The sequence below is a fragment of the Micromesistius poutassou genome, assembly GCF_964030765.1.
Source record: "Micromesistius poutassou genome assembly, chromosome: 22".
NCBI lineage: Eukaryota > Metazoa > Chordata > Actinopteri > Gadiformes > Gadidae > Micromesistius > Micromesistius poutassou.
In genome coordinates this window covers 7032826-7045857 of record NC_140292.1, presented here as the reverse complement: position 1 = coordinate 7045857, position 13032 = coordinate 7032826, and the positions used below count along the sequence as shown (strand labels likewise).

The following is a 13032-nucleotide window of genomic DNA, read 5'->3' as shown; positions in this document are numbered from 1 at the left end:
CTCGGTCTCTCTATACCCTCTCTCTACCATCCCTTCATGTCCCTCCCAATCACGTTCAATATCAATAATCTGGAGAGTCCTGAGATTATAAAGGGAGCTTCAGGAGGCTTTGTTTTCCAAAAACAGCCGACTCCCACCCAGAGTAAGCAGCTATTGCAATGTTTACATTCTATTCACACACACACACTTAAATATGCCAAACCGGTGTGTTGATAATAAGCAACTGGCAATCAGACAAATATGCCAGCTGATGTTTAATTAGCTCAGCCATCTCGAGATGGCTGCTTATGTGGAACGGTTTGTTGATTCCGCTATCGATTTAATATGAGCCCGGCCCTACGTGACACATTGCGTTGTTCTGATTAGTTATTGGTCCATCCAGCTGTGTCCAGAGGCATTGTGGTGTGTGTCCGTTGATAATGCTGCTTGGAAATTGAAAATAAAAATTCCAGACTAGAACACAATTGGTCTGGAAATACAAACCCTCAACCCCTTCATCCTGAACCAAACATAGCAGACCTCATGTCTTATAAAGCTACAAATCAATATAGCGTTTTCATCTCCTCTATCACACAATAATCTCACATAATAATAATTGTAATTGGAAATGAATAACTTGGCCTATTGGCCACCAGGATGGTATCTGGATCTGATCCGTTGTAAAAACTCATTTATTTTCACTCTTCTTGTGTGACACTCATCATATCGTGTGGTCGATGGTAAATTCCATTACATTGTAAACGGTGAACCTTATTTGGCATTTCTGCCACTTTCACAAGCTCTGTCCGTTTGCTTTGACCAAATAAGAATTGCATTAATTCTGTGGGGTGTACAAAGGAAAAAAAACGCTGCAAACATTTTTACCTTTTACTCGGCCGGCACCAGTCTATTGTGTGCACAAATCCCTTCTCCTGCAGTTCATGTCAAATGAGATTGAAGACAGTGTTGTGTTTGTGGACTTAATTCGGCACATTCTGTATCTGCTCCTTGGCCCAGAACACCTAGTGACGTCTACGTCAGTTCTGTGTCCTTCTGTTAACGTGATGTTTGGTTTAAAGTCCTGTTTCTACTTTGTAGTGCGACTTCAGATACTTAAACGTATGATGTGTGTATCAACTATGGGTTAAAACGTTGTATGGCATAGTTACTAAAAGTATGAGAAAGATTAAAACGTTTGGATTATTTGCACAGTCAAACTGAACCAGGGTTCGAACACAGCCCAAATATGCTTGTGGCAGTGCCATCCTTACACTCTTGATTCATTCTGTTCATTTTTTGGTGGCTGTTCTAATGTAGATAAATCTCTGTGAATATTGAACCACTATAAATGGCACGCAAAGGTCCTTTTTAATAAACCTCATTAGCTTCCCTCTGTGCATACGCCTGCCATCATGTCCCAAGGCCATCCATTTCCATGAGAACATTTTTACATTGAGCTTTTATTTTCTTCTTAACGCACACAGGGAGGCCAATCAGAAAGGGATTAAGTGGGTAGGAAGCGTGCTGGGGCTGCGTCGTTCTCTTGTTTAATGTCTCCATTTGAAATGCAAATGCAGCCGTGGCCTCGCTTAAAATCGGCGGGATGATCTCCATCGTAAACAACTGAAACCACTGGGGCACGGCGAGTGTGACTGCTTTATCAGCGATCAAACGGATCTCTGCAGGCGCTGCGGCCGGATATATGTTAAATTTCCACTTTGGATGTTCGTATGACAACAAGGAAAAGGTCATGAACTCTTATTTAAAACAATTTGATCTGGGGGGGGGGGCGGCGAATGGTAAAGGCTTCAAAAAACAGGCAGGGGTTTCGTAGTAGAGGGGGCGTTGGTGATTGAGGTGTTCAAAACGCACAGGACACTCTTCAGCAAGGTGTGCGCAGCCAATGGAAAACTATACCGCCCTCGCGCCATCAGTCAGATGGGAGGAGGGAGAGAGAAGAGCTGAGGTGGAGCGGAGGTCTCTCTGGTAGCTCCTACTCTACTGTAGTGGGGAGGGGGGTATTCCAGTGGTCACAGGGTTTGACCTGCTGCCAATAGGTGTTTGGATGGATCCCCCATGTGTGCAGTGTACCTGTAGGCATCCTGGGTCGAGAAGGCCCATGCGGGGCCCGGGAAATCACTTCATGCCAGACATGGAACCCGAAGATTTAATATTCAGGGTTAGAAACATGAGACATTGACGAAATACTCATTTGGACTAAATTAATTTCCATGCCAATGTTCCGTGTGATACCTCGGTTCTGGTGGAGTCCTGATGACCTGGTTTCACTTTCAAACTCCATTAGGGTTCGCCTAGCTCTCATGTCACTGTTGTTCAGAGTGATTTATTACACAAAGTACCCGTTTGTGGTATTACAAGAACCCTTATATAAGTTTGATGAAGTTTATTGTGCATAATGTATGAGGGGAAAATAGGCTTTATGATGAAGTTTAATTTTGTTGTGGTAATGGCATCTATATTTTAGTTCCCGTACACTGTATCGGTTCTGTGCTAGATTGCAATTTTGCATATCAGGCCTAAAATCCACTTCACCTCCATCAAATACCTGCAGAAAAGGAATTCCCAAAACGTTGTGTCCCCTTTTTGTAGCGCACGTTCACTCAACGAGCATGGGTGGTAAATTAATAATTGGGCGGTTGGGGTGTTAACGGGTTTTTTTAATTGACGTTTGTGCGTGGGCGCAGGTCCCGGTCGCCGGGCAGAAGGGACCGGAGGGCCCCGTCGGCCGACAGGAGACACGAGGAGAGGGAGCGGGAGCGCCACCACCACCACCACCACCGCAGGGGACAGGCCAGATCCAGGTACCACGCCTGGGACCGCACCACGCCCACGATATGAGTGGGCGTGGTGGCCAGTGTTGTGACTGCATCGGTGATGTCAGCACACTGGTGATGTCATCGTACCGGCAACGCGCCGGGGATGTCACTGTGCCGAGGTTGACCACCATGCCAGCGATGTCACAGTGCTGATGTCACCGCAGCGATGATGTTGTCACGCCAACTATGTGGCTGCGCCGATTACCGGCTACAGTGTGTTGACCTTGGATCAGAACAAAGCTCTGATTCAATATTCATTGCATCTAACGGTGTAGTAATGCGTGGCGTTTGACATTGTAAAACCACCGATCATTTGCTGATCATGAGAGGTGTTTCTCCTGGCCGCTGATCAGACAAAACAAGCACATTATTCACTTTCAGCTCTGCTGGCTTGGATTTAGTCGACAGGGAAAAAAGTAAAATTATTCAAATAGGTGAATTCTAAGTTGTAGCCATAAAAGGATCTTCTCCAAGGGGATCTACACTTGATGTGAGCTTGCATGAAACCCATACTGATTATCTAGGACCAAGATAATCTGGTGCATCAACTCTGTCTATATGAATGTTAAGGCCATTAACGTTGTTACAATGTACATATAAACGTGTTTTGTGAAGTTTATGTAAACGGTGATGATGTCTTGTCCTAGGTCCCCTCCCGAGAAGAGAAGCTCCTCTCTTCGGTCCTCAGGAGCTGTGCCCCAGAGCGCAAGCTCCGCCTTCTCCCCCTCGTTCTCACCACCCACAGCTCGCTCGCCCTCGGCTAGCCCCGCCTCCAGCCTGGGGCAATCAAGGTACGCACCAGTCAACCACAATCACAGTCAATCACATTGCGTTTCAAAATGTGGGTCGTTTATGTCTTTCCCTTTGTCTTATAAGACAATATAATATATTTCACAACAGCCAGGCTAGCATAAAGTTATATTTAAACACAAAATATATTTAGATATATTTGGGCAGCTGATGAGTCTGTTGTTATATCTGTTAGATGCTATTGTTTAAAAATATTTCTGTCTCCGTCTCTCTGTCTCTCCCTCTGCCTGCCTCCTATCTGATGCAAGCCCCCTCTCTCCCCAACTGGATCGGTTTTTGCATCGCTCAGCAGCAAACCATGAATACTGCACAAAGCTAACATAACTTATTCCCTGTGTCTCTCGTCCTCCCTCCCCCAGGGGTGCGTCTCAGGAGAAAGAGAGTGCCGTGTCTTCGTCCATAGTGTCCTCCGTTCAGGCCAAAATCACTCAGGTATCTGCACTCGATTTTCCATCTCCTCAACATCTTGTCTGCTTGCCGGCGGACCGTGCCACTCCGGCCCAACAGCCGCAGCTACCCAGCACGGCTGCTATGCCTGATGACACTGCACCACTCTAATGCTTACATGCTATATTCCCCCGCGTGCGCACGCACGCACACACACCGTATTTGAGTACCGTATTTGATGGTATTCTGCTGCTTCCTTGGCCTCTCTTGTTATTGAGATGTTAAATCTCAATGGTTTAATATAGGTTCAATAAAAATACAATCAATTATGCATGCATACGCATAGACACAGGCCCATACGCGACAGCACGTACAGATCAAACACAAACGCACAAGAACACAGCAACATTTCTGTGGTGGAACCACTTTTGTTTTGCTTGGGGATCCCTCTCCCAAACTTTTTTTGCAATCCGAAGCACGTCTCTCCCCCACCCCCCTCTCCTCCCATCCCCAGTGTTGTGTTCCATCCGTTCTCCCCTCAGTTCGGAGCCAATGTTCCCACCGCCCCCACAGTACTTCACCGCAGGGGTTTGTTTGTTTGCCCGGGCTTTGGTAGTGTTGGGGTGGAGCCGGCCTCACTCAACCCCTTTGAATTCCAAATGCCCAAAGATCTCCATCTCCGATTCATCTGACCAAAACGGCACAATTAATTTATAAACTGTTTTTTTTTTTTCCATACAAATTCTAAAAGCATCAATAGAGCGTATTCTGTGGCTTCTCATGTTAAAATAAAATAAATGTTGCATCTCAGCAATTGCTTTATTATGCTTTTTCATATGCAGTAGGCGGGAGCCGTAGAATGACAACCGATCGTCTGTTAATCGCCCTCACTTCATGCATACCTCCTTCCGTCTTACTTGATCTGTATCCTGTTCCTAATGTGTGCGTTTGTCACACTCTTTATCTGCATCCTGGATAGATCGGTTCAGTCTTTATCATGTCCAGCCCTTTCATCCCCTCCTGATAAGAGGAGGCGAGGTCATTGTTGATGCTTAACAGCTCGAGGACATGCTGCCTTTGTGCTGATTCCGGGGCTCCAGTTCAACACTCAGGCAAACGGCGTTTGCACGGGTGTTAATACCGGTATACACTGATTGCTTAGCACCGTGTTTATGCATTCATTAGCATCTCCTTACAGCGGCTGGCGTCTTTGTGTTCCATTGCAACACTTAAAACAGCGATAGCTTTGACACCACAGCATTCAGAATAATGGATCACAACGAGACAGAGACATTCAACGAAATGACGGAAAACTACTATTTATGTTGATGAACACTCCATGGCAACACCCCAATGGTTGGAGGACTTAGCACATAGTCTGTATCGCTCTGTGCTCACGGCCATGTTAGGGAAAGACTATTAACCTATAAGCAAGGCACTGGAAACTCAAAGCACACTCCCTGTCCTTCTGCTTTGTTTCCGACGTGAAGAATGTGATAGTGGGGCTTCGACTATTCCTATCTACCACTCTAATGTTCTGGTTTTGAGGGCTGAATGGGGAGCCACAGGCACCGGAATAGAGGGAGCTGTTTGTCTGTGATGACGGGCAGGTGTTGCAGGGCCTGATTGAACGACCAAAGGCTCTTTCAGCCTCACTTTTGTGGCGTTCCAGGCTGGAGCTCCGGCCACTGGGGCTGCTAGGGTGTGTGGAGGGGACTGTGGGCTCTCCTGGGGAAGAGCAGGGGGATTAGTGGTTCACATATATATGGACATATGCACATGCAAGCACTCGCGCCCACACACATGCATGGATATGCACAAATACACATATATTCACACATACACATATGTACACGTATACACATTTGTACACATATATACGCACACATATACACACACACATGTATCTATGTACACACACATTAACATACACAGATACACATGTACACACACATATACATACTGTATGTACATATACACACGCATATATACTATACATAGACATACACACATTTGCTGTTTGGTGATTAGTTTAGGTTTGTTCGAGTAACCCCATCCATAATGTCTGTGTATGCACACACACACACACATCTTTTCCATTTGAATCCAAAAACAGCTTGACATTACAATTCAGAAGTGGAAATGTCAAACAACTTGAGCTAGAGGAGTCGTACTATGTCTGTGCTTACGGCCAGTATTCCTCAAACCATTTTCTTACACAAGGAGAACGTGCAAATCCCCATCCAGAGCTTTTCCAAGAACGTCATCACGCTGATCCTATGGGGGGGGGGGGGGGGTGTTCACGTTGTGTTACGTTGGGTTTCACGTTGTGTATTCCTCATCGAAACCGAGAGGCGGGACGGGTTGACGTTCACAGCGGAGGCGTCCAATCGCGCCCACATCAAGCCCCACATAAGCAGGTCGCCGCCTCGCTTAGCTCGTAGCGGCGCCGCGTGTTGGGGGCGTCTCTGTGTTGGTTAGATGAGCGTTAATAGGTGTTTGTTCAGGTCGTCGGGGGTTGTCCCGGCTCATAAAGCCGGCCGCTGGCTCCATATTGCTCCGCCTCGCTCCAGCTGCCTTGAGTGCGAGGCAGAGGGCCGCGCATACGGCCCACTCTTTGGCGTTTGTCTCGTGCTAATTATGAGTTTAATGAACGTGGCGTTCTTCCCCTTCTCGGTTTTTTGTTTTAGTACTTTTTTTTTTTTTTTTTTTTTAAGTTTGTTTCCCAGTTGCCAAGCGCGTGAAACGGTTCGGGCAACACAGAGCGAGGTTGCTCTGTCTGTCGGAGGGCATCGTCAGCCCAACTTTGTGCGTCGCACGTAGAGGTGCTCTGACAGCGCCGATGCTAATTAGCATGCTGGATTTCACACAGGTCAAGGAATTCCGACGGATCTAATAGAGCACATCTGAAAGCCTTAAATTGGGTGGTTCTTTATTTATTTATATGCTTGTGTGTGTTTGTCAGGCCCTTCACACCAGTGGCTTTCTTTGTTTCTGTTATGCACTTGAAAGTATTATTATTATAAATAATGATTCAAATTCTCACACTCTCTCTGTGTGTCACTGTGATCGAGTTTCGAGGAAAAATCAAAAACAGCAAACAGCAAAAAATCACCGCTCTGTGCTTATCTGCTGAACTGCATTTTTGTTCTAGTTCGAAGGAATGTGTCTGAAAAAGTAAAAGTTCTTCTCTATTTAGAGTGTCTGACCTATGGGCCAGATCCCTGAAGTCTGCAGCATTGCGGATGGCACCCTCCGTCTAGTGCGTGGATCCGGTAGGGTTGAGAAAGGATGTGTTTCTGTTGAACACTGAGAGGTTCCAAGGCTGCAAGCAGAAGCTTAGCGAATTCTGATTCTCCCCAGCCTAAGAGCTCTTAATCCAGCCGTGCACAGACACGGGCCGGCCTAGCTTTATAGCAGCCAGCAGAGCAGGTAGAAGCTGCATAGAGAGAGCCAGTTACATAATCTGCCTGCCTCTCCCTGGCTGTTCTGTCCCTCTGTCTCTTACCTTCTGTCTCAGGCTCTGGCTCTTCCCTTATTGTCTCTCTCTCTCTCTCTCTCTCTCTCTCTCTCTCTCTCTCTCTCTCTCTCTCTCTCTCTCTCTCTCGCTCGCTCGCTCGCTCGCTCGCTCGCTCTCTCTCTCTGTACTGTCTCTTTCTATTTCGTTCTATTTCATTTTTTCACTTCCGCTCTCTGTAAATATTAATAATGGTGTGTGTCCGTTTCTGTGTGTGGTGTTGCTCATAAACCACAGTGTGCCACAGTCACTGTGTGTGTTTCTTCAAACTTGTCTGTCTTTTGTTCCCTTATCCAAGCTTGCATTGATGTACCACATACACACACACACACACACACACACACACTCATCCTAATTTGTATTCATATGCGAGCACTTCTCCACTAATTCCAGCCTTGGTCCTCTCTCTTTTCCCTGTCTGCCCTCTAATTACATTTCCAGAGTCCAGACCCAGAACTTTCCTTCCATTTCTTTTCATTCACCGTTGCCCTGTGCACGCATACACACTCACGCACACACACACACACACACGCACAAAACACAGGCACAAAACTCACACTATGCAAGCATCCAAAATGCACACAAACACCCCACGCACGCATGCATGCACACCACAAACACACTCCACGCACGCATGCACACCACACACACTCCACGCACGCATGCACACCACACACACACACACGCACAGACGCGCTTGTATTATGTTTCGTGTTTTCTTTATCTGAGAGGAATTTTATAGCTTTATGTCTGTCACTCTCTCTCTCTGTCTATCCCCTTATGTTAGTCTCTATCTCTCTGTCTCTCTCCCAGTCTCTGTGTCTCTCTCTGTATCCGTCTCTTTCTCTCTGTATCTGTCTCTGTTGCTCTCTGTCCGTTTGTCTGTCTCTCTCTCTCTGTCTGTCTCTCTGTGTCTCTGTCCTGGTCATTCATCATCTCGTGGGCTCTCCTTTCAGCTTGTCATGGTTTCTTTTTTTTGTTTCCTTAAAGTATTTGTTATCATCACTAGTGGTGTTTTTTCCCTCACCATTCAGTCCCTTTCATGTGCTCTACATAGTTTCTATGCCATCATTTAAAGAAAAACCTCTTATTCTAATTGGTATTCAACCTTGCCGTACACCATTGTGCCCTCTCTTTTCAGTAGTAACTTTATTTGGGAAGGGCATTGCAGCACAAAACTGAAATGCGCTGTGCTAATAAAGTTTGATTCGACCAATGATTCACTTGGGCATCTAGCGTGGATCGATGACGCTGTACGAGCCGTCCACCCACAGTATGCCCGACGTTCTTTAAGAAAACCATCAATGGAAACCAATATACGGCCTCTCCCAACCTGGTCCCAGCCCAACCTTCACCAGCACCGGCGGGGTCAGCGTCTAGCCAGTTTGAAGTTGCATCATTGCGGCGGGCTCTCCGTTTGTGTGTGTTGTTCACACAACCCAACCCTCCCCTTTTTTAGTTTGGTGCAGAAAACCAATCCGGCGTCCCGGTCGTCAGCGCGGCTTGTCCTCGTGTGCGGCTGCCCAAATTGTTCCTGTGCGTCATCTCTTACCAGAGAGCCATGTCTCTAGAGAGGGGCCCGGGCGGTTATTATAACAGCTCGGGCCTGTGTTACCCAACCTGCCGTTCGGGGGCCCCCCTCGGGGTCGTCTGACATGTGTTTGGGGTCGTGGGAGGTCGCTGGCTAACAAGCGATGGATGTTTCACGGAGCATTGTAGACTTTGCCAAATGAAGGACAAAGGTCCCTTACGTACAAATAGGGTGCCTCATGATGTGTTGCCCACGGAAAACTACATTTACAGTACATTTAATCATTTAGCGGTGTCTTTTATCTAAAGCGACCTACAAGCTAGGCCGAGAACAGTCCACAGCATGCAGCATCCGATCCTAATTGCAGTAGCAACAAACATTTGTAGTCCTGATCAGTGAGGTTAAAAAGTAAATAATGAACTACTTCAGTGGGACATTGATAAGAGAGCCGGAGGCCGATTGGGTTAAAACTATGTGTGGGGAAGCTGATGCATAATAATGTAAAAAGTTATAACCAAGGTAATTTGCTGACGACAATCTTCTCCAGTCGGTCATGGTTCTGAACACCACTCACCGGGTCATATCAAATCCCAGTCTATCTTAACAGTAGTATTACTATGTTAAAGCTAGGGTAGGCAGTTTATTTAATTTGACTCTTTTCATCCTGAAAGCAATCGATAAACAAAATGCTCCGACAAAAAGAAGGAATAAAAAATTCATAAGAAAAAAAGGAAAAAATAAGTCCATCCAATATTTAATTTGGCCTGAATGAAGTGATTGGCTGGCCTGCCTACCTATCTACCTGCATACACTCTGCCCTGAGTGTCTCTGGAACGAGGCCTGGGGAGGAATGGTATTACTTTGGGTTGAATACCTTCAAAATCAAGCTTACTCCGGCTGTTTCTCCAAATTGCCTAGCCTAGCTTTAACGGCGGGGGGGGGGGGGGAAGTGGGTGGCTACAGGGAGACACAGCTGGGACGTGGGATGAGACATGGCCGGCAGTGAACGATATTTACATCTCGCCCGTCATTTTGAATCAGTGTTTCCATGTAACGAGCTTTCTGTCAAGACGATCCGTGGTGTTTACGGCCCTCGTTCCAGCCCTGCTTTACTGCCTCCTCTTTACACGTGCTGCGTGGGGCTCGTTAAAGGGCGGTCTCTAGAGGGATAGACGGGGCGCTGCGGTGTGGTACGGCCGTCCACTGTAGGGCTTTCACTTACTGTCATCATAAGAATGGGCCGTGAATGGGCTGTTTAAAAAGTCAGCCACTAAGCCAGAATATATGGGAGAAGGTAAAACTAGTCTCGTTTCAATGGTATTCACCTTTAAGTCTTGATCTTTTTGCCAATTTAGTCTCCAAATAGTGAATATATGGATTGAATTGTTTTCCTTATATTACTTTCTTTTTACATTCATGGTAAAAAAATATTAAAATGATTCTTATTTATTTAATTTTTTGTCTTTCAGGATCTGATGGCCAAAGTGCGGGCGATGCTTGCTGCCTCGAAAACCTTCCAGCCCACTTCCTGAAGAGGGAGGGGTTTGACCGACCAGCCTCCAATAGGAACCCCTTCATCATGATGACATCTGGGGTAACAGTCCCCGCAGCCAATCAGCATGATGCAACCGACTGTCACCGGCAAACCATATCAATTTCTCTCCCTAGCCTTTTTTTTGTTTTCGTCCCAAAAGCATTTTTTTTGGAGCCACACCAAATAATTGTTGGGACACTGGGTTGTGTGTGTCGTTAAGAAAGTAACTAAAGATGGATCTTTTCATTCAAACACTCCTGTCCAGGGCCGGGAGTTGTCAAACCAGACATGATTTATGGCGGTATTCTTCAAAGTGTTTCAAGGATCATCAGTCCCTATTCAGATGGAGTTATGACTTCACAACAGAGCCTCATGGCTGCCAGAGGCCTGCATCTCATCCTTCTGTGAAGGGTTTTTGTTAATTCCTCTTCCTCCACCTTCATTCTCCTCTCTGCTGCTGCAGTTGTTTTTTTTCCTCCCTCTCCCCCCCTCCTCCTGAACAGTTTAGTTAGGTCTTTATATTATTCCTCTGCTCCAATGCGTGGCCTTCTACTTTCAGTTTCCAGAATGAACGGTGGAGCTCCTTTGTACTGCAAATTGTCAATAAAGTTTGAACTTGAATTTACCACCAAGTGTTTTACGTGCTGTTTAACTGTGGTCAGAACATGAATTATCTATAATATTCAGGACAACCGATATTATTTTGAGCTGGACATTGACACAGAGACTGGAATTAAATGGTTTGTTAATGAGCCGATGAAAGAGAAGACTGTATTAATACGCTAAGTACTCCAGCTCAAATATCAAACATTGGCATTGCAGGGCCAGCACTGGAAACAAACTCTTCCAATTGAGAAAGATGGCATCATCGTTTGATAACATCTGTATGATGGCCGTAGCGCCTCCAGACTATATAAGGGATAGAACCATAACACACCCGGCCTTTGCAGAGTGGTGGGGATATTGTGTATACCACACAACGTAAACTTTTAATCACTAATCACACTTATTTTTTGGGCAAGGGGCTGGGGGGTTATCCCTGGGCCCCCTGGCCCCCACATGCACACCCCTCTGCCTGGTAATCAATGCCCACTCTTTATGATGAAAATCTATGTGACTGGTTTGCATGGTTGGCCAGTGTGAATGCAAGGGAGAGGGGATTTGGCCCAGGGTAATATAGCCCATCAACTATAAAGATGAGGTCTCACCGTAAGGCAGCCTGTGGAGACGGGGTGTGACAGTAAAGTCCCAGGCCGTATGTAAATGAGTCGTCTGCCCAGGAGTCAGTTATAAGGCTGAAAGCCTCCATAATACAGAAGCCAGATTATGTGACAAATAAGCCAGACTCCTGGCATTCTGCAGTGTGAGTTTGCTGCTGTGTGTGTGTGTGTGTGTGACAGAAACGTAAGTTAGGAGACACACACACACAATCCTCCCAGGAAGCCGTATGTGGTTATTGTGTCTCGTTTATGTGCGTCTCTGAGGTGTGTTGTCTGCGATATGGCAGCACAGTGATGGTCGTCTTCATTTTTCACAGGCTAAATGTCTGAGATCACCTGGGAATTGTTAAAAATGGATGGTAAGGGGGACTCAATAAAATAATGCAGTTTGCATAATGTTACCGAGTACTGCAATAATAATCCTGCCGCAACAAAGCGTTTAGAAAAATAGAAATCTGCAAAACCGTTTTACCTTGCATAGTTTATTGTTGCATAAATGATGCCGTGGGTGATTTCTGGCTCATGGCACACAACACGAAGGTGCTTTTTTGCTGTGCTTATGCGTTGGAGTCGTCTTTACTAATGCAATTCTTCTTCACATCGCGTTCCTGTTGAGAGTCGTCGGCGCCCACAGCATAAAGTGCTGCTCCTCGCGTCTTTCTGAGGAATACCTCTATGTGTTGCTACTTTAAACACGCTCTAGGTAAGATTTAAGGGGTATCATTTGAGTGGAATTGGTTAGAAATCCCAAAGCCATTCATCAGCTACGGAAGTACACTGAGAATATTTGTTTGTGTTGCCTGCGCTTGCCTATACAGTGTATGTATGAGATGAATGAGATTTTTGAATGAGCTCCCTGCTCATTTCTGAGCAATCTATGCAGCTCTTCCCTGATTGGCTCAGGGAATCCATCTTGCCTGTCAATCGCAGGTGTGTGAAATGCAACATTTTTCAATGGCAGAGAAACTTTTACAAACTTGGCGAAGGATGGGATTTTCTCTTTGTTTAGTTTCAAAAGCTTGCCCTGTTCTGTTCTCAAATGCTACAGCAGCAATAATCCCAATACCTCACATGTTACTGGTATGGTTAAGTGGAGGGTTATCTAACCTCCAAAGTGTTATCCTTCGAATCCTCTGAGGTCAGAGATGACGACAAGTACCCAACAGGAAGCGACATAACACTGGACTTTTCTCCTGCTGGTTTCTATGTATTTTCTG

At 45.9% G+C, this 13032-nt stretch overlaps 1 protein-coding gene across 2 annotated transcripts in view; it reads left to right on the top strand.

Moving 5' to 3' along the window:
- Positions 1-11221, top strand: part of sfswap (splicing factor SWAP) — a 76741-nt gene extending 65520 nt beyond the window's left edge. For both annotated transcript variants that reach the window (XM_084486709.1, XM_084486708.1), the window contains exons 16-19: positions 2685-2801; positions 3464-3607; positions 3986-4058; positions 10531-11221. In XM_084486709.1, coding sequence (XP_084342835.1) covers positions 2685-2801; positions 3464-3607; positions 3986-4058; positions 10531-10593 — 397 coding nt within the window. In that variant the 3' untranslated portion in view covers positions 10594-11221. The remainder of the gene's footprint in view (positions 1-2684; positions 2802-3463; positions 3608-3985; positions 4059-10530) is intronic.
- The last annotated feature ends 1811 nt before the right edge of the window (positions 11222-13032 follow it).